Genomic DNA, 24,988 nt, shown 5'->3' with positions numbered 1-24,988 from the left:
ACGCCATTCTCCTGCCTCAGCCTCCCAAGTAGCTGGGACTACAGGCGCCCGCCACTGCGCCCGGCTAATTTTTCTGTATTTTTAGTAGAGACGGGGTTTCACCGTGTTAGCCAGGATGGTCTCGATCTCCTGACCTCGTGATCCGCCCGCCTCGGCCTCCCAAAATGCTGGGATTACAGGCGTGAGCCACCGCGCCCGACCTACTTCTATTTCTTTGGAACAAGCATAGCGCATACTCCTTTTCATTAAGGGTAGTAGGAATCTACAAGGCAATCAACTGGGAATAACAAAAAGAACCCACGTGCTTGAGGACTTATAAAAAGCCCTACACGTGTCTGGTCTCCTTCAGAGGCCAAATACTGAAACCTCCAGATGCTTCTGAATTCATTATCTTAGAAAAGTCACCAAATCTTTTTATTTTTTCACGGTAAGAACTCTCAACAAACATGTCTTTCTGAACACTTCCCTTAGGTGCCCCATCCAGGTGCCTGTTATTGGAACAATAAGGTCATGTTACTTCATTAGGAGTCCGGTCTCTAGATTGCGAGGCCTTTAAATGGATGATCCCTCCGGTGTCTGACTGCCCAGTTAGCCCCCCGTTCCCAGCACCCTTCGTCTTCTTCACCTGTCTGCCCCTCCCTGTTTTCTCAGCTTCGGAGGACGACTGGACCGGCTGGGCGGGTTTCGCCAGCCGACTCAGGGATCTGAAGAAGGGCGCACCCAGCCTCCCCGCCCTAGGCGTAGACACACTGCCCACCAGCTGCAGCTCCACTCTACTCCACCCCTGCCGGCTCGACTCTAAACCCATTTCCCCGCCGTAGCTCCGCCCCTCTCCCCTCAGCCCGCCCCTCTCTGTTACTGGCTCTCGCTAGCGTTCTCGGTGGAAGTGGTTTTTCCGGGAGAGACCACGCTTCCCCTCAAGCTCCCCAACGGCTCCGCCTTCCCGCCGGAGCCTGACCCTTCCCAGCGTGCCCAACGATTCCGGCGTGCGAGGCCCTTGGAGGGCAAGGCCCCAGGGCCTGGCTTAGGAGCGCGAGAGGCAGGCTGGGAATTGTAGTTCGAAAGCCCTCGAGAGCGGCTAGAGGCTGGCGGTGGAGAGGACTAGTTGTCCCAGCGTGCCCTGCGCCTCAGCCCGCGCGCTCGCAGCTTCTCGCTCTCGCCTGCCGGCCCGCTCCCTTGCTTGCTCGCGCTTTCGCTCGCCCTCTCCTCGAGGATCGAGGGGACTCTGACCACAGCCTGTGGCTGGGAAGGGAGACAGAGGCGGCGGCGGCTCAGGGGAAACGAGGCTGCAGTGGTGGTAGTAGGAAGATGTCGGGCGAGGACGAGCAGCAGGAGCAAACTATCGCTGAGGATCTGGTCGTGACCAAGTATAAGATGGGGGGCGACATCGCCAACAGTGAGTGCGGCTCAGGGGTCGGGGAATCAAGGCTGATAGGGAAAGGTAACAGGCTGGCCCCGAAGGGGCTGGAGCGGAGGGGTCATGCGGACTGAGCTACTGAGGGGCTCGCACCGGTCCGCTGGGGACGGCGTGGTGGGAAGACCCGGTGTCGCGCCTGGGACCTGAGCGGCCAGGCCCAGGCTGAAGTCTATGGAGGTGCGGGTCGGCGACCAGGATGAGCGCAGAAAGGGGACCCTGGTAGGTTCCGACCCAAGGCCGTTTGTTAGGAGGCAAGACGTGTTTTCTCTTGTTCTATCCTTCACTCCCGATTTCTGCTTCCTCTGATTCTGGCAACGGCGAGGCCACCTCGAAAAGTAAGCGCCCAGCTATTGGCGACAGAAGCGCCCCTCTGTTTTTGTAGCGCCTCCGGGGCGTCAGGAGCCGAGCCGCACGTGTTGCTGGGTCCCCTTGCGGATGGCTGGCCCCCTTCTTCCTCCACTACCGTCCCTGACACCAGCTTCCCCACCACGTGTTTTGCTGGAGCCTTTCCTTCTTTACTTAAGCTCTTACCCTGGTGGGGGCCCCCTTCTACCCTTGGGCCAGCTAAGGGGACCGTTGGAGAGCACTCCTGGAGCTTCTAATACAAGTCTTGGAGATATATATGGCTTTTCTTGAAGTTACTCATTACTACCACCTTTCCAATCTGTGCAGATAGCCTTAGTTAGCATTCACATTTGTTGTTCTCAGTAACGTGACAACTCAAATGTTTTGGGGTCTCCGTCTTATCCCAACTAGGCAAGCTTGTGAACATTACTGGAAAAGGGAGGACTGATTGTAGGATTTTCACAAGTCATCCTTATTCCAGGTGTGCTCTGACGATCTCAGCAGTTGCTTGTCACTCTAGGCAGATGCCACTTTCTCTTTTCTCTCTTTCCAGTTAGCCTTTCCATTTTATTTAAAACCCAGTTAGGGAGATACAAACTGCTTGTCATTGTGCTTTTAAATGGTTTTAACAGCAAAGATGGTGGGGAACAGGTATTTAGGATGCCTCCCGTCCTGTGGGTGAAAATCTGAGTTTTACCAGCTTTCGAAGAATCACCAAAACTGAGATTTCAAAAATCAAACCTGTGCTTTATATCACAGTGGACATTTAGTATCGTACCCTGGTTTTTTGGTGCCTTTTAGTATTTGAGATACTAGTGGTTTGAATCAGAAAATCTCTTTCTTAGAGTTTATAACTTTGGCCTCATATTTCTTTTAGATAAGCCATGATCCCCCAAAATGAAACCCAGGGACCTTAGATTAAGTTCCCTTGGCTTATGCACTTGTTTATGAGGAAATAAATCTATATAGATTGAGATTCCTAACACCTAATTAGAGTGTCTGAGAAAGGAATGCGGTAACATTTAACAGTGCATCGGCTTCGAGTCAGCAATTCTGTCTACCTTCTTGTCCCTGATGCCTATAAATTTCATCTAGTCTTTGTGTGTATGTGGGGATACCATGGCGAACCCTCTGAAGTTCATAACTCTGTCCTGTCACACCAAAGGTAGCATCTTTGAAAAGTCCAAGGCCTTACCTAGGGAGATGGGTTGCACATACCCAGTTGTCACATAATGTAAGGAAGAGAAGGGAATGTTGACCTTTCAGCCTCAGGGCAATGGCACTAGGGAGTAAGTATTATAGAAACTCTTAAATTCAACTTCCAGGTATTCCTTGGGTGGTAACTAGACAATGAATACATACAAGGCTGACATGATGGGATTCTGTTCTCAGGGGTACTTCGGTCCTTGGTGGAAGCATCTAGCTCAGGTGTGTCGGTACTGAGCCTATGTGAGAAAGGTGATGCCATGATTATGGAAGAAACAGGGAAAATCTTCAAGAAAGAAAAGGAAATGAAGAAAGGTAAAAAAAAAAAAAAAAAATCCCTCACTAATTTCCCGTTTGACACTTATTTGGTACTATATGTTTTTATTTTTTTCACTGTAATGACGCAGTCCCCACCCCAGCTCTGGCTGAGGTATGGAAATTTGGAATGGCAAGTGGGATACAAGCAGTTTCCTACCTAATCCAAACTGATAAAACTTAAGCAAGACCCTGAAAAAATCCTTCTACATTTCTGAAGGGCACTAGGGCTCCCGGGAGACAGCAAGGCAGTAGGCTGATGATTCTTTCTTTACAGGTATTGCTTTTCCCACCAGCATTTCGGTAAATAACTGTGTATGTCACTTCTCCCCTTTGAAGAGCGACCAGGATTATATTCTCAAGGAAGGTGACTTGGTAAAAATGTAAGGTTAAACCGTTTTAAAGCATTTTTCTTTTTTTAAAGCATTTACAAAGTGCCAGCTCCTAATGCAGTACTCTGATCTTGCCTTTCAGTGACCTTGGGGTCCATGTGGATGGCTTCATCGCTAATGTAGCTCATACTTTTGTGGTTGATGTAGCTCAGGTAGGTGGCCTGCTTTTGATCTCTGTTCAGCCTTGGGGGTGGAGGGAATGCACTGCCATTTGCTTCTTATCCCCACCTCCAATCACCACGTAAGTTGAGAGAGTCTCTAGAGAAGCAAAAGGAGAAAGGTTTTTGTTGTTGTTGTTGTTTTTGCCCTCCTGTTCATTGGCTGGTCTTCGTATGTGGGCTCACAGATATTAACCAGATAGCCAGCTGAGTTAACAGACTTTCCAAGAAGATACTGATTGCATGTCCTTATCTACAGGGGACCCAAGTAACAGGGAGGAAAGCAGATGTTATTAAGGCAGCTCACCTTTGTGCTGAAGCTGCCCTACGCCTGGTCAAACCTGGAAATCAGGTAAGCTATTTTATCCAATTCCAAAGCTCGGTTGAACCAAAGATGCATTAGGCACCTATAGCTACTCTATATGAAACTACCAACCTTCCCTACAGACCCCTTATATAACAGCTTTTTAAAATTAGCTATATTTGGCTGGGCACAGTGACTCACATCTGTAATCCCATCACTTTGGGGTGCCAACGTAGGAGGATAGCTTGAGGCTGGGAGTTCAAGACCAGCCTGGGAAACATGGCGAAACCCCATTTCTACAAAAAATACAAAAATTATCTGGGTGTGGTAACATGTGCCTGTATTCCCAGCTTCCAGGGAGGCTGAGGTGGGAGAATCACCTGAGCCTGGGAGATTGAAGCTGTGGTGAGCTATGATCATGCCACTGCACTCCAGCCTGGGCAACAGTGAAACCCTGTCTCACAAAAGAAAAAGGAAAAATAAGCATTTGCTGTCCCCACAAAACAGATTAGAATGCCAGGTAAAAAAGGATAAACACTGGACTTAACATTATAGGCATGTGATGGCACATGCCTGTAATCCCAGCACTTTGGGAGGCCAAGGTGGGAGGATTGCTTGAACCCAGGAGTTTGAGACCAGCTTGGGAAACATAGCGAGACCCGTCTCTACAAAAAGAAAACCCAGGTTTATGACCAAGTTCTTTCACTTAACAGTCATTTAACCTGGGGCAAATCATTTAACCTGAGACTCAGTTTCCTTGCCTTCTAGATTGGGATATACATCTGCCCTGTTCACTTGCAAAATTTATTGAATTAGACCATCTTTGTGAAAGCACTGGGTAAAATGATATGCAGATACAGCTAGTCCTCAGCTTGATGCTACATTCAGTAGAAGCTATACTTTGAATACGTATACAACCATTCTGTTTTTCATTTTCCATATAGTATTTAGTAAATTACATGAGATATTCAACACTATTATAAAATAGGCATGTGTTAGATAATTCTGCCCAACTGTAGGATAATGTTTTTTAAGTGCTCTGAGCACATTTAACATATGCTAGGCTATGATGTTAGGTAGGTTAGGTGTATTAAATGCATTTTTGACTTAGTGATATTTTCAACTTACGAGTTTTTTGGAGATGTAACCCCATTGCAAGTTGGGGAGCATCTGTATAAAGTATTTTTAGATTGTAGGGATAATCAAGCTATGAAATGAAAAACCAGTGAATGAGAATCATTGGGACTTGATGGAGGATATTAGAATGCTCAGTTCTGCCAGGTGTGGTGGCTCACGCCTGTAATCCCAACACTTTGGGAGGCTGAGGTGGGCGGATCACGAGGTCAGGAGATTGAGACCATCCTGGCCAACATGGTGAAACCCCGTCTCTTCTAAAAATACAAAAATTAGCTGGGCGTGGTGTTGTGTGCCTGTAATCCCAGCTACTCAGGAGGCTGAGGCAGGAGAATAGCTTGAACCTGGGAGGCAGAGATTGCAGTGAGCCAAGATCACACCACTGCACTCCAGCCTGGCAGCAAAGCCAGACTCCATCTCAAAAAAAAAAACAAAAATTGCTCAGTTCTTTTATGCTTCTTATTCTCATTGTAGAGAACTTACTAGCTCCTGATATCTCACCTTTCATTTGATGTTGTACTTCTAGAACACACAAGTGACAGAAGCCTGGAACAAAGTTGCCCACTCATTTAACTGCACACCAATAGAAGGTGAGAACAGATAACAGGGTTGAGGGTCTAAGAATGAGTGGCTTTGCCAGGTGCGTTGGCTCATGCCTGTAATCCCAGCACTTTGGGAGGCTGAAGTAGGCGGATCACCTGAGGTCAGGAGTTTGAGAGCAGCCTGGCCAACATGGTGAAACCCCATCTCTACTAAAAATGTAAAAAATTAGCTGGACGTGGTGGTGGGTGCCTGTAATCCCAGCTACTTGGGAGGCTAAGGCGAGATAATCGCTTGAACCCGGGAGGAGGAGGTTGCAGTGAGCCAAGATTGCGCCATTGCACTCCAGTCTGGGCAATAAGAGCGAAACTCCATCTCAAAAAAAAAAAAGAATGAGTGGCTTCGCAGAATTGAGGCTTTTGCTCCCTTGAAGATCTATCCTGGCTATAGCCCAGTCTAAGCCAGAAATCTCAGAGCCCTGTGTTTCCATAACCAGGTAGTTTTCTCACTGCCTACCCCATCAAACTGCTGAAGTGGGTGGATTTGGAAACCTTTTGGGATACTGGATAGCTCATTCCATAGGTTGTGTCCTGTCTACAGGTATGCTGTCACACCAGTTGAAGCAGCATGTCATCGATGGAGAAAAAACCATTATCCAGAATCCCACAGACCAGCAGAAGTAGGTGCCAACCCTACTTATCACCTTCTACCACACAAGACTAGTCATCAGGTTTTTTTCTGTACTCCCAACTGAATCTTGTCTACCCTCTACTCCATGTTTTCAGGAGTGACCTGTTGCTCTTAATATTCCCTTTCTGTAGGCCGGGCGCGGTGGCTCACGCCTGTAATCCCAGCACTTTGGGAGGCTGAGGCGGGTGGATCACCTGAGGTCACGAGTTCGGAACCAGCCTGACCAACATGGTGAAACCCTGTCTCTACTAAAAACTACAAAAATGAGCCAGGCGTGGTGGTTTGCGCCTATAGTCCCAGCTACTTGGGAGGCTGAGGCAGGAGAGTTGCTTGAACCCAGGAGGTGGAGGTTGCAGTAAGCTGAGATTGTGCCACTGCACTCCAGCCTGGGTGACAGAATGAGACTCTGTGTCAAAAAAAAAAAAAAAAAAATTCCCTTTCTCTCTATTCCTTTTAGGAAGGACCATGAAAAAGCTGAATTTGAGGTACATGAAGTATATGCTGTGGATGTTCTCGTCAGCTCAGGAGAGGGCAAGGTGAGGAGAGTACCAGAGTTGGCAAAGAGGGGTGACAGAGTGTTCACCAGACCAAATGTTACTTAAATTACTCTTTCAGGCCAAGGATGCAGGACAGAGAACCACTATTTACAAACGAGACCCCTCTAAACAGTATGGACTGAAAATGAAAACTTCACGTGCCTTCTTCAGTGAGGTGGAAAGGCGTTTTGATGCCATGCCATTTACTTTAAGGTACTATACTTAGCAGTGATAGTACTTGGAACCAGTCTGACTCACAGACCATACACCCAGGGACACTTTTTCCTCTCCCTTCCTGCCTAGACTTGTAGCGTGCACGTGCTCACTCCCTCTCTCTCTCTCCCCATCTCCTTCTCACTGAAGGTAATGTAAAAGAGCAACCCTAAGCATGATTTCTGCCTGAGGGTAGGAGCTATTTTAAAATATGAGCAAAATGGTAAGACTTGATGGGGAGTTAAAGATACCTCTGAATATCATCTTCCCTGCCAGAGCATTTGAAGATGAGAAGAAGGCTCGGATGGGTGTGGTGGAGTGCGCCAAACATGAACTGCTGCAACCATTTAATGTTCTCTATGAGAAGGAGGGTGAGTTCTAAAAAGAGTTTCACTTTGGATTCCCTGATTATATGATATCCTTCCTGTAAGTTCAGAAGAGCTAAGTATGACAAAGGAACTTTTTATCAAAACAAATCTTCATTTTTGCCATAGGTGAATTTGTTGCCCAGTTTAAATTTACAGTTCTGCTCATGCCCAATGGCCCCATGCGGATAACCAGTGGTCCCTTCGAGCCTGACCTCTACAAGTCTGAGATGGAGGTCCAGGATGCAGAGCTAAAGGTTAGTATGGAATAGAAGGTGGTGAGTATGTACATGGTATCCTGCCTGTGAGTGAGGGCTAAATGCCAGCAAAGTCCTGAAAAGAGCTACAGTACTGAAAGTAACCCTTTGTTTTTAATTTCCTCCACATTCCTCAAAATTTTTTTTCCTTCTTCCTGTTTTCCAGGCCCTCCTCCAGAGTTCTGCAAGTCGAAAAACCCAGAAAAAGAAAAAAAAGAAGGTGTGTTATTACGATCATCCCTCTCTGACAGGGTGGACCTGATCCCTCTTTCTCCCACTGTGTTAAGTTGTAGTGGAATACGGATTTTTATACAGATGCTCCTCAACTTATATGATAGAACTTTGTCCCAGTAAACCCATCATAAATTGAAAATACTGTAAGTCAAAATGGATTTTTAAAATATATATATATATTTTTTAAGAGACAGAGTCTCAAACTTCTGGCCTTGAACAGTCCTTCCACCTCAGCCTCCCAAACTGTTGGGATTACAGGCATGAGCTGCCATGCCCAGCCTTGTTTTGGCCGGGCACAGTGGCTCATGCCTGTAATCCCAGCACTTTGGGAGGCCAAGGCAGACGCATCACTTGAGATCAGGAGTTTGAGATCAGCCTGACCAACATAGAGAGAAACCCCGTCTCTACTAAAAATACAAAATTAGCTGGGTATGGTGGCACACGCTTGTAATCCCAGCTACTCGGGAGGCTGAGGCAGGAAAATTGTTTGAATCTGGGGGCAGAGGTTGCAGTGGGCCAAGATCGCACCATTGTGCTCCAGCCTGGGCAACAAGAGTGAAACTCTGTCTCAAAAAGATGATCTCACTGTGTCACCCAGGCTGACGTGTAGTGGCATGATCATAGCTCACTGTATCCTCAAAACTCCTGGGTTCAAGTGATTGTCCTGCCTTGACCTGCTGAGTAGCTACCACCATGCCTGGCTCAAAATGGATTTGATATACCTTAACCTACCATGAACCTCATAGCTTAGCCTGGCCTACCTTGAATGTGCTCAAAACATTTATTGAACAAATTATCATGTATCGAAATATCCATATTGCTTTCACACCATTGTGAAGTTGAAAAATCACAAGTTGACCATTGTAAGGCAGACACCTGTATATCTTTATTTCAGCTGTGACCCAGAGGGTTGAGATAACTTTATGGCTGGGTGTGGTGGTTCACACATATAATCCCAACAGTTTGGGAGGCCTAGGCAGGAACATCACTTGAGCCCAGGAGTTCAAGATCAGCCCCGGCAACATGGTGAAACCTCATCTCTACAAAAAATACAAAAAAGTCGTATGTGGTGGCATGGCCTATAGTCCCAGCTACCTGGGAGGCTGAGGTGGGAGGATCACCTGAGCCCAGGGAAGTTGTACCACTGCACTCCAGCCTGGACGACAGAGTGAGACTTTCAGAAAAAAAAAAAATACTTTTATCTCTGGTCCCAGACACCCCCAAGTAGTTAGAAACTGACACGTCTTCTCCCTCTCCTTTTCTTGCATATAGGCCTCCAAGACTGCAGAGAATGCCACCAGTGGGGAAACATTAGAAGAAAATGAAGCTGGGGACTGAGGTGGGTCCCATCTCCCCAGCTTGCTGCTCCTGCCTCATCCCTTTCCCACCAAACCCCAGACTCTGTGAAGTGCAGTTCTTCTTCTCCACCTAGGACCGCCAGCAGAGCGGGGGGGATCTCCCTGCCCCTACCCCAGTTCCCCAACCCACTCCCTTCCAACAACAACCAGCTCCAACTGACTCTGGTCTTGGGAGGCGAGGCTTCCCAACCACGGAAGACTACTTTAAATGAAAAAAAGAAATTGAATAATAAAATCAGGAGTCAAAATTCATCGTCTTCAAGCCCCTCTTTCTAGCCTTTTCTACTACTCTCTGCTTGGTCAAGGTTTGTGCCCTACTACAGAACAGGGCTAAATTAGCCACCACCACTGAAAACTCAGCTGAATTTTTTTATACCACTCTGATGTCAGCATTTTTCCATCTGTTTGGGGCTTTTTCCTCTTTTTTCCATTCTCCCCAAATATTTTATCTGGCTTCAAAATTAAGAGGATTATTTTTCAGATTGTTTTTATTCAGTGTGGCTGATTCCTCATCTGATTCAGGCTGTCCAGCCAGGCCCCTCCCATTTTAGGAGCTGGAGCCTTTATGAAGAGATTCTCATCTATGAAATGGATCCTCATTTGTAAATCTTTTTTCTTCCATTTTCACAAAGCTGTAAAGAAATAATCCATCTCAACCTTACCCTTTTCTCTGGAGTCAGTGGGGTCTTTCCTCGCTCCATCTTACACAAACCTGAGGTGGAAGCTCAACTGGTTTTGTTCCCTGTTTGAAATATTGTGATCTCCCTCCCTTGAAAGAAAAACCAAGAACCAGAGGAGCAGACTGAAGACACAACTCCTGGCTTTCTGAAGCTATGGACTTGGATTGGATTGCTGGGGGTTTGTAGAGAAAGGTGACAAATTTCAGTACCTCTGGCATGCTGTCCCAGGAAACTAGGGCTCCCACTAACTTATGAGGTTTTTAAACACACTGAAAATGACATGACATTAAAATAAATTTGGATTTGCTCATAATGATGTGCTTTGTATGCTGCTCTTATTTGATGGAGGTGGGGAGAATGTCAGTTGAAGTGGTATTGGAACTGTTCCTCCACAGTGCCATGCTCTACCTTCCCAAAACGAGGAATGTCTTGACTTGCAGAAGACACAAATCCTAGAATCTTTGATGATACAGTAAGTTATCTGCTGGAGTTGGGTGGCGTAATTTTCTAAGTAGAAACAGTCCTCACTGCTAAGATTTGTTTGCGGCCGGGCGTGGTGGCTCAAGCCTGTAACCCCAGCACTTTGGGAGGCCGAGGTGGGCGGATCACGAGGTCAGGAGATCGAGACCACCCTGGCTAACACGGTGAAACCCCGTCTCTACTAAAAATACAAAAAATTAGCCGGGCGTGGTGGCGGGCGCCTGTAGTCCCAGCTACTCGGGAGGCTGAGGCAGGAGAATGGCGTGAACCCAGGAGGTGGAGGTTGCGGTGAGCCGAGATCACGCCACTGCACTCCAGCCCGGGGGACAGAAAGACTCCGTCTCAAAAAAAAAAAAAAAAAAAAAAAAGATTTGTTTGGGGCTAGGACACTTAATGTGTACTGCAAAAACAGCACTGCAAGTGTTTATCTTGAGTTCAAGAAGCCAGGAAGAATGTCTGGTACACTAGTTTTCAGGGCCAGACTAAAGTCAGATGGGTAATTAGTTTATCTCACTACATGTCAGGAATTGGTAAACTAGAGATACTACAAGTGAACAGAACACAGGTCAAATGTGTAATGATGTATATCCACCATTAAAATAGAGTAGTTTCAGTGCCCTAAAAATCCTCTGTGTTTTGCCTGTTCATCTCTTCTTGCTTACGCATTTGTCCAAAGGCAAGGAATGTACAATGCCAAGAGTGAACCCTAGTGTAAACTAAACTATGGATTTGGGGTAATAATGGTATATCAATGTAGGTTCTATTGTTAACAAATGTACCACTCTGGCGGGGTGGAGTGATGTTTATAAAGGGGGAGGCTATATGTGTGGGAAATGTCTATACCTTTCTCAATTTTGCTGTGAACCTAAAACTGTTCTAAAAAATTAAGTCTATTAAAAAAAAGAAAAAAAAAACGGCCAAGTGCGGTGGCTCATGCCTATAATTCCAGCACTTTGGGAGGCTGAGGCAGGCAGATCACCTGAGGTCAGGAGATCAAGACCAGCCTGGCCAACATGGTGAAACTCCATCTCTACTAAAAATACAAAAAGCCAGGCTTAGTGGCGGGCGCCTGTAATCCCAGCTACTTGGGAGGCTGAGGCAGGAGAATCGCTTGAACCCAGGAGGCGGAGGTTGCAGTGAGCCAAGATCGCTCCACTACTGCACTCCAGCCTGGGTGACAAGAGTGAGATTCCGTATCAAAAACAAGCAAACAAAACAAAATTTCCCTCAAAGAGCTTATAGACTAGTTGGCAATCATCAGTTGAAATCTTGGTGGAATTGATACAAAATAATTCTGCTAGGATTTTTTTTGTTTCAAAAAGATTGTCATATATATTTGGGTGGTGACAATACTACAACTACTTAGAAGGAACCTAATTTTAAAAACGTTTTCAGGGATTGAAAGTGAAATGCTAGATCGTATAAATCTTTCGCCTTTTACTAAAGAAAGTGAAATGCTATCCTGGAATATAATAAAGGGAAATCACAAAAAAAGAGGGATTGTAACAATCACATACAAAATGTTACAGTATTTTAAACTATAAGATGAAGTCTCTATAGGGAAAGTGTTCTTTTTCATCCCCCATTAACTCAAAAGTTTCCTGTAGCCAAATCTTAGGGGATCTGGCTGTTTTCCAGTGCTTCTCACCTGAGCATACAATCAAACTGAGAAGTTCTTTATCTTAACACCAAATGTCATACTTTCCCTAGATTTAGCTAATTTTCTCCCTATGTCCGTTGGTTCGCTCTTCACCCCTAGAGAATCACTGCATAGGTCACTGCAGCCTCGACTTCTGGGCTCGAGATTCCCCCACCTCAGCTTCCCAAAGTGCTGGGATTACAGGCATAAGCCACCGTGCCCAGCCCGCTGACGTATTTTCTGAACGAATAATGCATTGTAGCCAGGAATCTCTAGTGATATTTTGCTTCAGGCATCGTGGGGAAAGACCATAATCAGCTCTTATTCTTGAAATTTAGGGAAAATAATTGCTCTATCTTAAATAGTGAGAGAATATTTTTTGAAGTATGGCAGCTTTCCCGAATCCCCACTTTATATCTTCCTATGTTCTGAAATCTTAGGACCTTCGATGGTTCCCGAATCGAATCACCCTGCAGCAATTTATTTTAGAAAATAAGGCAAACCGGCTGGGCGCGGTGGCTCATGCTTGTAATCCCAGCACTTTGGGAGGCCTAGGCGGGCGGATCGCTTGAGCTCAGGAGCTCGAGACCAGCCTGGGCAACGCGGCGAAACCTCGTCTCTACTAAAAATACAAAAATTAGGCAAGTGGCGCGCGCCTGTTGTCCCAGCCGCTCGGGACGCTGAGGCGGGAGAATCGCTTGAACTCAGGAGGCGGAAATTGCGGTGAGCCGAGATCGCGTCACTGCACTCCAGCCTGGGTGACACAGTGAGATCCTGTCTCGAAAAAGAAAAAAATAAAGAAAGAAAGAAAGAAAAGAAGACAAACCAGTAAAACAAGAATTTCTGTACAGTCCGCGCCTATCCATAGCAAAATGGAGGACTTCTCCAGGGAACTGCAACTCCCAAGAAGCGATGCGAGGGAAGGTGGAGGTCACCATTCTTTCCCCGTCTGCACCTCTAGGTGCAATATTGGAAATAGGTGCTGACGTTTAAATAACACAGCGTCCTCATACTAAATCTAGGGGGGAATTGGTAACTCGAAAACCAAATACTCGGTCTTCCGAGAGAACTAACTCAACCTACCCCTAAGCAAGAGGGTCCGAAAACCATCGTTAGGCCTATTGGGTAGCCCCGCCCTTGGGGGGAAAGGGCGCGAAAGCGGAAGTGACGACACCCGGCGCTCCGTTAAATAGCCGTAAACGGAACCTCGGCTTTCTCTCGGCCTTAGCGCCATTTTCTTGGGTGAGTGTGTTTGTTTCCTGTGTTCGGATTCCGTGTACAATCCATAGACATCCGACGTCGGCACTTACCATCATCACAGCAAACTAACTGTAGCCTTTCTCTCTTTCCCTGTAGAAACCTCTGCGCCATGAGAGCCAAGGTGAGCGGTTCCTGGTAGTAAGCTTGGGAGGTAGGAGTTGGCGAGTAGTAGCGGGGAGACTAAGGCAAGTCCGCCATACCTCCTGAACTACTGGGTTTCAAGGGTGCCCAAGAGCTGGTGGGAGAGAAAAGGTAGTTTGTGAGAGAGCTAGCGGTTAAGTGCTATGGGTAGAGAGGGTGGGATTAGAAAAGGGTGGAATTCTGATTTTATGGTGGGAAGGGTGTCCAAGTTACTGATGTAGTTGTTACAACTAATCTTTCATACTTGGTTAAGAATCTGTCCGATTCTAAAGAGTGCATTTCATATCCCTCCTAAGCCTACTAATAAACTTCATCTCTCTTTTTTTTTTTGAATTATCTGCTGCTTGTGATCGGTTGCTAGTGGAGGAAGAAGCGAATGCGCAGGTATGTTGAGACTTTGCCAGCCCAGGAGGAGGGAAGTTCCTTGGACAAAACTTAGGAGAAAAATGTTTGAGTGTTTTCTTCCTAGAGCCAAGAATTGAACAGAAAAGAGGACGATAGAACCGTAGTGCTTGTTCATTTTACCACCTCATTCTTTATATGGACGTTTGATTTAATGTGGGAGGGAAAGACAACTCTGGTTTGAGGATAGGTGTATTCCATTTGTGTGTCTGCTTTTCAGGCTGAAGCGCAAAAGAAGAAAGATGAGGCAGAGGTCCAAGTAAACTGCTAGCTTGTTGCACCGTGGAGGCCACAGGAGCAGAAACATGGAATGCCAGACGCTGGGGATGCTGGTACAAGTTGTGGGACTGCATGCTACTGTCTAGAGCTTGTCTCAATGGATCTAGAACTTCATCGCCCTCTGATCGCCGATCACCTCTGAAACCCACCTTGCTCATAAACAAAATGCCCATGTTGGTCCTCTGCCCTGGACCTGTGACATTCTGGACTATTTCTGTGTTTGTGGCCGAGTGTAACAACCATATAATAAATCACCTCTTCTGCTGTTTTAGCTGAAGAATTAAGTCATCTTGTCTATTATGTTTTTTATGGTTCCATCGGGTGGGGGTTTTCTGTCATTACAGTTTGCCCTGTCACTACCTGTGCTATGGAGGGTATCAAAACTATAAAGGCAATAGCCCGGGTTATGTGGTGTGGTTTGCATCTCGCTGGAGTTGGATGAGATATGGTACATCTCTGGAGGCAGGTTTTAGGTTTCGCGGGTTATTTGGGGCCAATGCTGGTACCGCCCCTTCTTTCCAGGAGGGCTTCCTTGGCGACTACCTCTAGACCATGTCGTGCCTTTGGGTTGCCATGGTGACACGCAAAGCGTGCTGGGAACTTCCTGCGGCATGTCGTACGCGTACTTCGAACACCATAGAGTATGGTTCCGGGTCTGGTGGCTAGAGCGTCACTTCTTCCGCAGGAAGCGGAAGAGCGAGCGGGTGGGCGGCTCTTTGTCGAAGCTAGAGGACCGGCAGGCGGCAGCAGCAACTACGGCGGCGGCAGCAGGTGAGGGAGGCGGGAGAGTTAGGTGGAGGCCGCGCCCGGAGGGGAGGAGTCGGGGCCGGCCCAGCGGCTGGGCTCGGCCGGGCCACACAAGGCCCCCCAGAACCGAGCTGGCTCGTCTTCACACCCCAGGGCAGTGCCCCTTTTCTGACTGACCTCGCATCGCGAGCAAACGCCAGCTTCGTGACGTCACAACCCTGCCCATCCCCTCAGCTTGATGACACCTGGAGCTCCAGCTCCCCGCTTCACTTCGCGCGCCCTTAGTGTCCCATTCACGTAGCCCACGGCTGAGCGCCGGCGGCACTGCACGGAACCTGCCAAGCTAGAAGACTTGCTGCGGGAAAACTCCTAGGACTTCTTTCGCAAACTCTAGGGTGCTGGGAAGCGTCACAATCACTGCCTTCAAGTCTAATCGGCCATCCCAATGCACTGTCAGACGCTGCCCTTTTAAGGTTCCTCACTAGCCATTACTAACTCCAACCCTTAGCCGGGGTCTGACCCTCACTCACATCCTCTTTCATCTTGAGGCAGGGCGCCCCGCACTCTTTGTTCACTCAGGGCTGGTTTTCCAACCCATCCTCCCAGTCCCTCCGAATTAGTTTTATCTCTTACACTTCTTACTGGCAACTTCTCCCTTGGACAGGTGAAGTTCAGTTTGAACCCTGAGGAAATCCTGACGTTCCCGAAGCTTTGCCGTTTTATCAGATTTCTTTCTTGTGACAACCACCCCATAGTCCTCCACTCTTACTCCTTCTTCCACCCAAGTCTCTGTTTTTTTCCTGCTCAGAACCCAGCAGTGATGTGGAGGTGGAGACCCACAGGAGCCCCGGACTTCACCTGAGCTACCTCAGGTATCAATTCTGGGAGAGTTGGGTGGGGAGGAGCATCATAACTAGTTATCTGCTGCTGGTGCGACTTGCAACGTGAGCCAGGCTTGGATAGATGGCATTTGTACTTCACCTGGTCATCCCCCTTTACTAAAAGTTTGTATCTTTTACCACGTCTTTCCTTGATTGCTTCTATTATTCTGGGATTACCTCTCTTTAGAGGAGGAGAACCCTCTTACAATTCTCTTGTAACTCTGGCCTCTGGTTTGTTTAGTTCATTTTAGGGAGATCTGAAGGCAAAGTCACAGCAGTGGGGTGGGGGTAGGTCAAGGCCAAAGTAATCAGGAAAGATTCCCTTATGCTCAAAGGGAACAATATGAAGTTTTCCTATTTCAGCAGCAGGGGGAGCCTGAACACCGCATAGGAAAGGCTTGGGAAGTCAAGACACGTGGTAGCAGGGACTCCAGGTCCTACTGGGGGTGGAGAGAGGGGAGGGCTAGAACCAGGGCAGTGGACTGACATTCCAAAGCTCTCTTGGGAAATAGGAGACTTAAAAAGCTTTTATGGAGTCTATAAATAAAGAGGATCTTTATGGGTTGAGGAATGGTGTGGTTGGGATCTTCACATAGGGGAGTAGGAAGGGGGTGGGAAATGGGGAAAGGTCACTTGTTCCTGTGAAATTAACTCCTTCCCACTTGACCTTATCACAAATGGTTTGTCCTCGGAAATCTAGAAGTAGAGACTCTAACCTAGAACTTCTACCCTGAAATAGAGGGGGCTGACCTCTCTGCCGTTGACAGTGATGATGGCTGGGAGGGAATACTAAAATATGACAGGTTTTGAGACTCCCCTGAAGCTGGTGACACCAGTCTCTTCACCCAGGATTTCTTGGCTTCTAGAGATTTGGTGTGTACAGAGCCCTCACCTGAGGAAAAGGAAAAGGGGTTAAGGAAGTTTTGTTAGCAGTGTCCCATCTTCTACAGCCCTAGTAGCTCAGTACCCCATCTTGGGCACTATTCCCAGTTTCCTCCCAGACTATTCAGATACTGACTGCAGTTTTAATTTCACTTCCACAACTTTAATAAGGTCAGCTCAGAAGGAAAGATGAAATCCAACACTATTTTTTCCCTGCTCCCTCCTGGGCCCATCATCATCAGTGAAACAAGGTGGCTTCACCCCAACTCCTTCCCTCCTCCGTTAGCCAGGCAAGTGTGAATCATTCTGACCCAGACCAGGTGCACAAAAGCCTGGGCGGGACTTTTGATGAGTCAGACATTTCAGCCAGAATTCTTATCCCTTAGATTCTCCATCTCTAAAGCCATTGCCCCTCTGGGCTGCCTGCTTTATAGTCAAGAAGAGTGGGATCTCCCTGGAGGACTCCTGTTTGATACAGTTCTCCTTTTTTGTAGTGGTCACCAAGAGTGGCAAGATAAAGAAAACCCTGAGTTGGGCGGGACCAGGATGCCTGACCGGGACAGCTATGCCAACGGTACCGGGAGCAGCGGTGGAGGCCCTGGAGGTGGTGGCAGCGAGGAGGCCAGTGGGGCAGGGGCAGGCAGTGGCGGGGCCAGCTCAGATGCCATCTGTAGAGACTTCTTGAGGAATGTGTGCAAGCGAGGCAAGCGTTGCCGATATCGCCACCCAGACATGAGCGAGGTGTCCAACTTGGGGGTGAGCAAAAACGAGTTCATCTTCTGCCATGACTTCCAGAACAAGGAGTGTAGCCGCCCAAATTGCCGTTTCATCCATGGCTCCAAGGAAGATGAGGATGGCTATAAGAAGACAGGAGAGCTTCCCCCACGGCTCAGGCAGAAAGTAGCAGCTGGCCTTGGCCTTTCACCGGCTGACCTACCAAATGGCAAGGAGGAGGTCCCTATCTGCCGTGACTTTCTCAAGGGTGACTGTCAGAGAGGAGCCAAGTGCAAGTTCCGTCACCTGCAACGGGATTTTGAGTTTGATGCTCGGGGTGGAGGAGGCACTGGTGGGGGCTCAACAGGCTCAGTCCTCCCAGGACGACGTCATGATCTCTATGATATCTATGACCTTCCTGACAGGGGCTTTGAGGACCATGAGCCAGGCCCAAAACGCCGGCGAGGTGGATGCTGCCCCCCTGATGGCCCTCATTTTGAGTCATATGAATATAGCTTGGCTCCATCGCGAGGGGTGGAGTGCAGACTGCTAGAGGAGGAGAATGCCATGCTCAGAAAGCGGGTAGAGGAGTTAAAGAAGCAGGTCAGTAACCTACTGGCCACCAATGAGGTATTACTGGAACAAAATGCTCAGTTCCGCAATCAGGCCAAGGTCATAACCCTGAGCTCCACTGCACCAGCAACTGAGCAGACTCTGGCCCCCACTGTGGGCACTGTCGCCACTTTTAACCATGGCATTGCCCAGACTCACACTACTCTCAGCAGCCAGGCTCTACAGCCTCGTCCAGTGTCCCAGCAAGAACTGGTGGCCCCTGCTGGAGCTCCAGCTGCTCCCCCAACTAATGCTGCACCTCCTGCTGCTCCACCACCCCCACCCCCACATTTGACCCCAGAGATCACGCCACTGTCAGCTGCCCTGGCTCAAACAATTGCCCAGGGAATGGCACCCCCACCTGTCTCCATGGCTCCTGTGGCTGTATCTGTGGCTCCTGTGGCCCCTGTGGCTGTATCGATGGCCCAACCCTTGGCAGGAATCACAATGAGCCACACCACCACTCCCATGGTGACTTACCCTATCGCTTCCCAGAGCATGCGCATCACGGCCATGCCACACTGATGGGGCTAATGGACACTCCCCTGGTATAGCCTCCCAGGGCTGGGGTCAGGGGGCCCTTGCCCACTCACCTAGCCTTCCCCAGCCCTGTCTGAAGGGGTCCCGTGAGAACTAGGACAAGAGACTACAAAGAGTATGTCCAGAGGAGGGGTTGGGATGGTGTGTTTTCTCTCACCTCCCTTTTATAAGGGTCCTCTTGTCCATCTTCAAGCCTCACAGTGGGGGCTTGCAGAGGAGTGCAGACTGAAGCCAGCAGAGAGGAAGGACTGACTGAGGGGCTGTGTCCTCTTACGGGAATTTGGGAACATCCCTCGTCTTGTCCTCTCTTCTGCACAGCACAGGTTCCAGCACTGGTTTTGAAAGAAAAAAATACCCTGCCCAGAGGGAAAGCCAGGAAAGATTGGGAAGTGGGTGGTCAGGAGAGAAGGCCTGATAGGAGCCTTCAGACAATTTGGGTCCTAGCTGGTTGGGTTGGACAATACAGGAATTGCTTCTGGGCCCTGGGAAAGCTGGGACCATAGTGCTCCAGCCCAAAGACTAGCGGAGCATTCATTACCCTAGTTTGACCTGAAAATCCATAGGGCAGGGCCCACTACCCAAAGAAATAAAAGAACAATTATTTTTAACAAATGGAGGCAGTGAAAACTTGCTTAGATATTCTGTGTGGAAGATGGGAGCAGTAAATAGATCTCATGCCAAAATGGGATAAAGACCCCAGCCTCACATAGCTTTGGTAAGATGGATAGAAGCCAGTGAAGAAGGGTAGGGACCCAGAACAAGACCAAATGGGGCTTTGGGGAAGGCACTTTATGGGGCAAAAGCTTTGGAGCCACCTAGTCTAGTTTAAAAATAGTCCCATCTGTTTTTGGTCTCTGTCTGTATGTGCTATTCCCAGGTTGCCTTAGTAACCAGGGCTCCTAGGGTCATTTAGCAGGGCAGGCAGTAAGGAGAGTGTATTTGCTGAGAAATGGGGATGGGATGTTACATAGTTGACAGATCCTTATTCAAACAGCAGGACAGGTGGAGTTGATGGCAATTGCCGCTCAGTTGATGGCAGTTAATGTCCCTCCTACCCCACTCCTTCAGTGGCCAGTTCCTTAAGCCTTCAAGGCTTGGGAGGTCTGCGAAAAGAGAGTCCTTCTAGGGACACAAGCCTCAGGGTCCATTCCTTTCCTCTGTCTCCACATAGGACCAGAAGTTTTAAATCTACTTAAGTCAGTAAGGCCAGGGGCCCCAATAATCAAACCTCACTTCCTCCTCAGCTCACGGCTGATGCAGGGAAAACAACTCAGGTGTCTAGTCTAATGGGACAGTAGATTTGGGGGTAGAGAGTGATCCTGGATTGTGTTCCCCCTCATGTCTCCTGCTACCTCTTGCTCTCTCATCTGGTTGATCACTCAGGTCACATCTGGGATTGGAGATGGTGGGCTAGGTCAAGGCCAGTCATTAAAAAAAAAGCCTGAAGACTAAAAGTGGGCTAACATTGTGGATTTTAGAAACAACACATTGATAAGCTTAATGTTTTTTGGGACACAATTTTTTTTTTTTTTTTTTTTTTTGAGATGGAGTCTTGCTCAGTCATCAGACCTGAGTGCAGTGGTGCAATCTCGGTTCACTGCAACCTGTGCCTCCTGGGTTCAAGCGATTCTCTTGCGTCAGCCTCCCGAGTAGCTGGGACTACAGGCACCCGCCACCATGCCTGGCTAATTTTTTTATTTTTAGTAGAGACGGGGTTTCATCCTGTTGGCCAGAATGGTCTCGATCTCTCGTGATCTGCCTGCCTCAGCCTCCCAAAGTGCTGGGATTACAGGCGTGAACCACCGTGCCCGGTAATTCTAGACTATTAAAAGAGATGGTTTAAGAGCATTTAGAGAAGAATGTAACCATAGATACCAACATGAATTCTCAGTCAAATCCTGACTGACTTTATTTCCTCCTTGCCAAGTTATCTCCAAAGAGGTAGATTTGGGAAACTTTAGGCATTGTATGTCTTGTATGTATTTACTCCAGCTGAAGACCACCAAGAATACACCTGGTAATTGAGCAAGTTGGGTTTAATGCTCATTGCAGTGAGGGGGAGGGCTCACCATTGGGGATAACGTGGTGTGTCTCAGCATGAGGGTGTTAGGAACGACTTAGAGAACTTAGACTTTGGTTAAGTGATTTTGGGGAAGATTCAAGAAAGTGGGTGTTCTTTTGGATTGGGTGCTGTTAAGGGAATCCAGGATAATTGGGTAGCTTGTCTAGAAGAAGGGCAGACAAATGAACCTAAGCGCAGTCGACGATGAAGTCACTCACTAGCTGGGAAAGGGGATGTTTGCCGTTTTGTGGTTTGCACACTGACCGTGTTTTGTGCTTAAACAAAATTGTGTAGTGATTTTGTTTTTTGTCTCACTTCATCGCAGTTACTGAGTGACCTTGTCTGATGCTGGTGTTTTGTGAGATTGTTTGTGTCCAAGAGAACTCATTGGCTACCTGTGAGCACCAGGTCAGCCCTAACAGCTCTGAAGCCTGGCTGTGTCAGGCCAGTTCCCAGATTACAGGAGCTGCTTTCCTCTCTCTCACCTGCTAAGTCATCACAGATAAGAGGAAAATTATGGGTCAGTTAATAGTAGCATTTTTTCCATGCAAATGGCTCTGGTTAAAAAATAATGAGAAAAAAATAGTAGCATTTGGTGGAATCAAACTGAACACTTGTACTTAGTGTTGGTTAGTGCATTTATGTTAGAGAAATCTCTGTTCTCTAGTGATAAGCCCAAGGGCTATGTTTTCTTGTAAAAACAAAAAACCCAACTCGGGTAAACATATAAAAAACCCATTTATCAACAGTAACACAGGAAGAGCTAAATAATATTCAAAGTGTCTGTAACTTGGATTGACTAAAACACTGGAGCACTCTCACACTAAAAAATTGCTTAGATCTTGAACTAGTCTGAGGAACAACGTTAGAGATCCATATTAGCAATAATTCACATGAGAACAAACTAGGACTTCCAGTTGGCTGCAAAAAAATAGAATCTTAGCCCTCAAGATGTCCGTTTATAAATATTTATTAAGAGCCTGCTATGTTCTAGGCATCTTTCTAGGAGCTCCATAAGGGTAGTAGAACCTTGGTAATAGATTACAAATACAGCAGTTCTATGTTCTGCCTAAGTGTAACCACTTAGTAGTGTGTTGTTCTAAATGTAATTTTTAAAGAGGGACATTGACAAACCAATGTGTTGCTGGAAAAAAGAAAAGGCTGGCAAGAGAAAGCTTCAAATAGAAGTCTTCAAATATTTGAAGGGCTGCCCACTGGAGGAAGATCCTGTTTGCTACACAGGAAATAAAAAGGGATTTCTAGAATAATGGCTAATTTTTTTTTTTTTTTTTTTTGAGACGGAGTCCAGCTGTGTGGCCCAGGCTTCAGTGCAGTGGCGCGATCTCTGCTCACTGCAAGATCCGCCTCCAGGGTTCACGCCATTCTCCTGCCTCAGCCTCCAGAGTAGCTGGGACTATAGGTGCCCGCCACCATGCCTGGCTAATTTTCTTTTTGTATTTTTAGTGGAGACGGGGTTTCACCGTGTTAGCCAGGACATTCTCAATCTCCTGACCTCGTGATCCTCCCACCTCGGCCTCCCAAAGTGCTGGGATTACAGGCGTGAGCCACCACACCCGGCCGGCTAACATTTGTTGACTGCTTAATATAAGCCAAGGCTCTGTGCTAGGCACTTTACATGCAACGTCTCGTTGACACAATGAGTACTATTTTTGTACCCATTTTACAGAGGAGAAAGCAGGCTTAAAAAGTAACCTGCCCAGGGTTCTGCAAATAAGGAATGGGGACAGGAATCTATTCAGGCAGTCTGACTCCAGACTTCACATAAGAAAGTTCTAATGATACAGCCATCCAACAAAGCTACTTGGCAGTAATTTTTTTTTTCTTTTTTTGAGACGGAGTATCACTCTGTTGCCCAGGCTGGAGTGTAGTGGCATGATCTCGGCCCACTGCAGCCTCTGCCTCTCGAGTTCAAGTGATTCTCCTGCCTCAGCCTCCCAAGTAGAGTAGCTGGGATTACAGGCGCATGCCACCATGCTCGGCTAATTTTTGTATTTTTAGTAGAGACGGGTTTTCGCCATGTTGGCCAGGCTGGTCTTGAACTCCTGACCTCAGGTGATCCACCTGCCTCGGCCTCCCAAAGTGCTGGGATTACAGGCGTGAGGCACCGCACCTGGCTTTGCAGTAACTTTTGAGGAATAAAGAATACGAAAGGAATTTCCTCAAATCTTGTTGCCCTTCCCATCTTTGTGAGCTGAGATCAGAGTGCTGTATCTCACCCTCTGCCTCTTGGAGGTGATTATGGTTTACATATAAATGCAGATTGCAAGTCCAGGAAGTTTACTCTCTCTCCTCCTGTAGGCCTCATCCTGTAAGACACTTCCTCTAACAAATGGCCATCCCTTCCTGTTGTGCACTTACTGCTTATCACCACCAGGTGGCACCTGGGCAGCAGAATTGTCAGTGGGCGGGGACCCACCCTGTTTACTTGTGTTGGTAACTGCATTGCAGCTGCTGATCCTGTGGCTCCTGGGCCCCAGCTGGGACAAGAACTTCCTGAGGATGAAGTTTTATCCCCTATATAATTTCTGATAATCTGGATGAGGTGAGGAAGGGAGAAGTTTGGAAAAGAACCTCCATAGGTCACCCTCTCCATTCCCCCATTCTCAGGAACCTCCTCGCCTACTTCAGTGCTTGGCAAATTTCAGTTTATGAACCTCTCTAAGGTTCATCCATGTTGCCTCTGTAGTTCTGCTTTATCAGTTGGTGAGCAGATCACTCATAATTCCTCCAAGTTCCTTGTTTCCCTTTTTTGCCTGCTCACCTCTGGGAATATGGAGGATACAGGAGACAGAATATTGTTTCTTAAATAATTCTGCAAACTGAATGAAGCAGTCGAGATACTGCTAGCCCTAGGAAGTAGAGAAAAGGAAGTGAAAAAGTTGAAGGGATAGAGGCTGGGCAGGGACAGGTTTTAAGCAGCTTTGGTAAACACAGGCTGAAGAAATCTATGCCCTGCAGAAGCAGATAAAATTTATCAGCTGCAGGCCTCATCCTGTAAGACACTTCCTCTAAGAAATGGCTAGTTTCTCCCCAATGATCAACCCCAGTTCTTCTCCTGCATCTGACAGATTTACATAATATGCCCCATATGTACTGCATTAAAAGGTAATCATCTTATGACCAACACTTCCCTCATCAACTTCCAATTAGCCTAGTATCTAGCTCCTAGGACAACACTCCACCTCTAAGGCCAGTTAACTAGTAACAATAGTCATCGGTGTACCCTGCACTTTTTCCTTCCTAAACCTACACCGTACACTGTGGGACTGCATTAATTCTGCACCTGACTGTATGGCAAACCTTCCTTCTAACTCAGGCAAATGTGAAAGGGAATTGTCTTTCCCTTACTCTTGATCCCTCATTTTAGTGTCCTAGAAGTTCTTCAGGGTCAGAACATTCTTGGAAAATGTAATAATTTGCGCTGCCTCCCTCCCTTTTGGAGCCAACTAGTCTTACATCCATCCTCTAAGATAGAGATGACTTACTCTTGGAAATTTCCAAAAAGAAATAAAGCCTCACCTTCTATTCACTCTGCTTCTTTTCCCCCTTTCCCTGAAGGCTGGATTATCTCAACTCTAATTCTCTGACTCTCCAGTTTTCTCCAGGGTCAGTCGTTACACCACACAAACAAGGTAGGGGATTGGGGACGGGATAGACAGGGTTAGTCTTCAAACACTTTCATTCCAAATACGATCGTATCCTTTCCTTTTGTAAGGGCAGGCAGGAAAAAGTTGAACGATAAGGAATGTGCTTAGAGTATGAAAACTAGAGAAAGTCGGCAAAAGAACATATATATGTCCCAGACCAAATCCTGCCAAACCGTCCGAATGAGTAGAGGGAAATCCTGAAGCTCCACAGCCCCTCAACTTCGCAACTTGGGCTTTCTCCAAAACCAACAAATTGGCTGTGCGGCTCTGCATGACGTCATACCACAGGCACTCCAATCCCACGTGGGGGAGCTCTTGGTCCCGCCTCTCCTGAAATGGTGCACCACGCCTCCTCCTCTTTATTACCAATCGAATGCCGCCCCTGAGCCCGTTTCTTCCTTTTCCCGCCATCTCAGACCTCCCATCTTGGCCTTCGGGCCCAATCAGGGAGGCCCTACCTATCCGAAACCCGGTCCATTCCCCGCGGAAGAGGGGTGGAGTTTCAACCTTGTAACTCCACCTTGGTCTGTGCAGTGC

General features: G+C 47.5%; 2 protein-coding genes and 1 long non-coding RNA gene across 6 annotated transcripts; all 3 read left to right on the top strand.

Annotated features, from left to right (window-relative positions):
• The first annotated feature begins 1,115 nt into the window (after nucleotides 1-1,115).
• PA2G4 (proliferation-associated 2G4) lies at nucleotides 1,116-9,576 on the top strand. Its single transcript, XM_058426324.1, has 13 exons — nucleotides 1,116-1,396; nucleotides 3,155-3,283; nucleotides 3,561-3,666; nucleotides 3,758-3,827; nucleotides 4,093-4,185; nucleotides 5,798-5,861; nucleotides 6,412-6,490; nucleotides 6,959-7,037; nucleotides 7,117-7,250; nucleotides 7,527-7,621; nucleotides 7,745-7,872; nucleotides 8,039-8,092; nucleotides 9,379-9,576. Exons 1-13 carry the CDS (start codon nucleotides 1,309-1,311, stop codon nucleotides 9,442-9,444), a joined length of 1,185 nt encoding a protein of 394 aa, XP_058282307.1. The 5' UTR covers nucleotides 1,116-1,308; the 3' UTR covers nucleotides 9,445-9,576.
• Nucleotides 9,577-13,464: 3,888 nt separating this feature from the next.
• On the top strand, nucleotides 13,465-14,633 carry LOC116480927 (uncharacterized). 2 transcript variants are annotated; one of them, XR_009209298.1, is made up of 3 exons: nucleotides 13,465-13,674; nucleotides 14,026-14,048; nucleotides 14,287-14,633. It is a non-coding gene; the product is annotated as an uncharacterized LOC116480927 (long non-coding RNA). The 2 variants fall into 2 exon arrangements; XR_009209297.1 differs by having other exon boundaries at nucleotides 13,466-13,644.
• Nucleotides 14,634-14,918: 285 nt separating this feature from the next.
• ZC3H10 (zinc finger CCCH-type containing 10) lies at nucleotides 14,919-24,920 on the top strand. 3 transcript variants are annotated; one of them, XR_009209296.1, is made up of 4 exons: nucleotides 14,919-15,116; nucleotides 15,901-15,964; nucleotides 17,350-24,436; nucleotides 24,520-24,920. XR_009209296.1 is itself a non-coding variant. In XM_032173421.2 (3 exons), exons 1-3 carry the CDS (start codon nucleotides 14,957-14,959, stop codon nucleotides 18,704-18,706), a joined length of 1,581 nt encoding a protein of 526 aa, XP_032029312.2. In that variant the 5' UTR covers nucleotides 14,919-14,956; the 3' UTR covers nucleotides 18,707-24,920. The 3 variants fall into 3 exon arrangements, 2 of the variants coding, with proteins under 2 accessions (XP_032029312.2, XP_058282306.1); XM_032173421.2 differs by having other exon boundaries at nucleotides 17,350-24,920; XM_058426323.1 differs by having other exon boundaries at nucleotides 15,080-15,565; nucleotides 17,350-24,920.
• The last annotated feature ends 68 nt before the right edge of the window (nucleotides 24,921-24,988 follow it).

This window comes from Hylobates moloch, unplaced genomic scaffold (assembly GCF_009828535.3).
Source record: "Hylobates moloch isolate HMO894 unplaced genomic scaffold, HMol_V3 SCAFFOLD_13, whole genome shotgun sequence".
NCBI lineage: Eukaryota > Metazoa > Chordata > Mammalia > Primates > Hylobatidae > Hylobates > Hylobates moloch.
The sequence above is the reverse complement of the archived record's forward strand: the minus strand, read 5'-3'. Positions and strand labels throughout refer to the sequence as shown.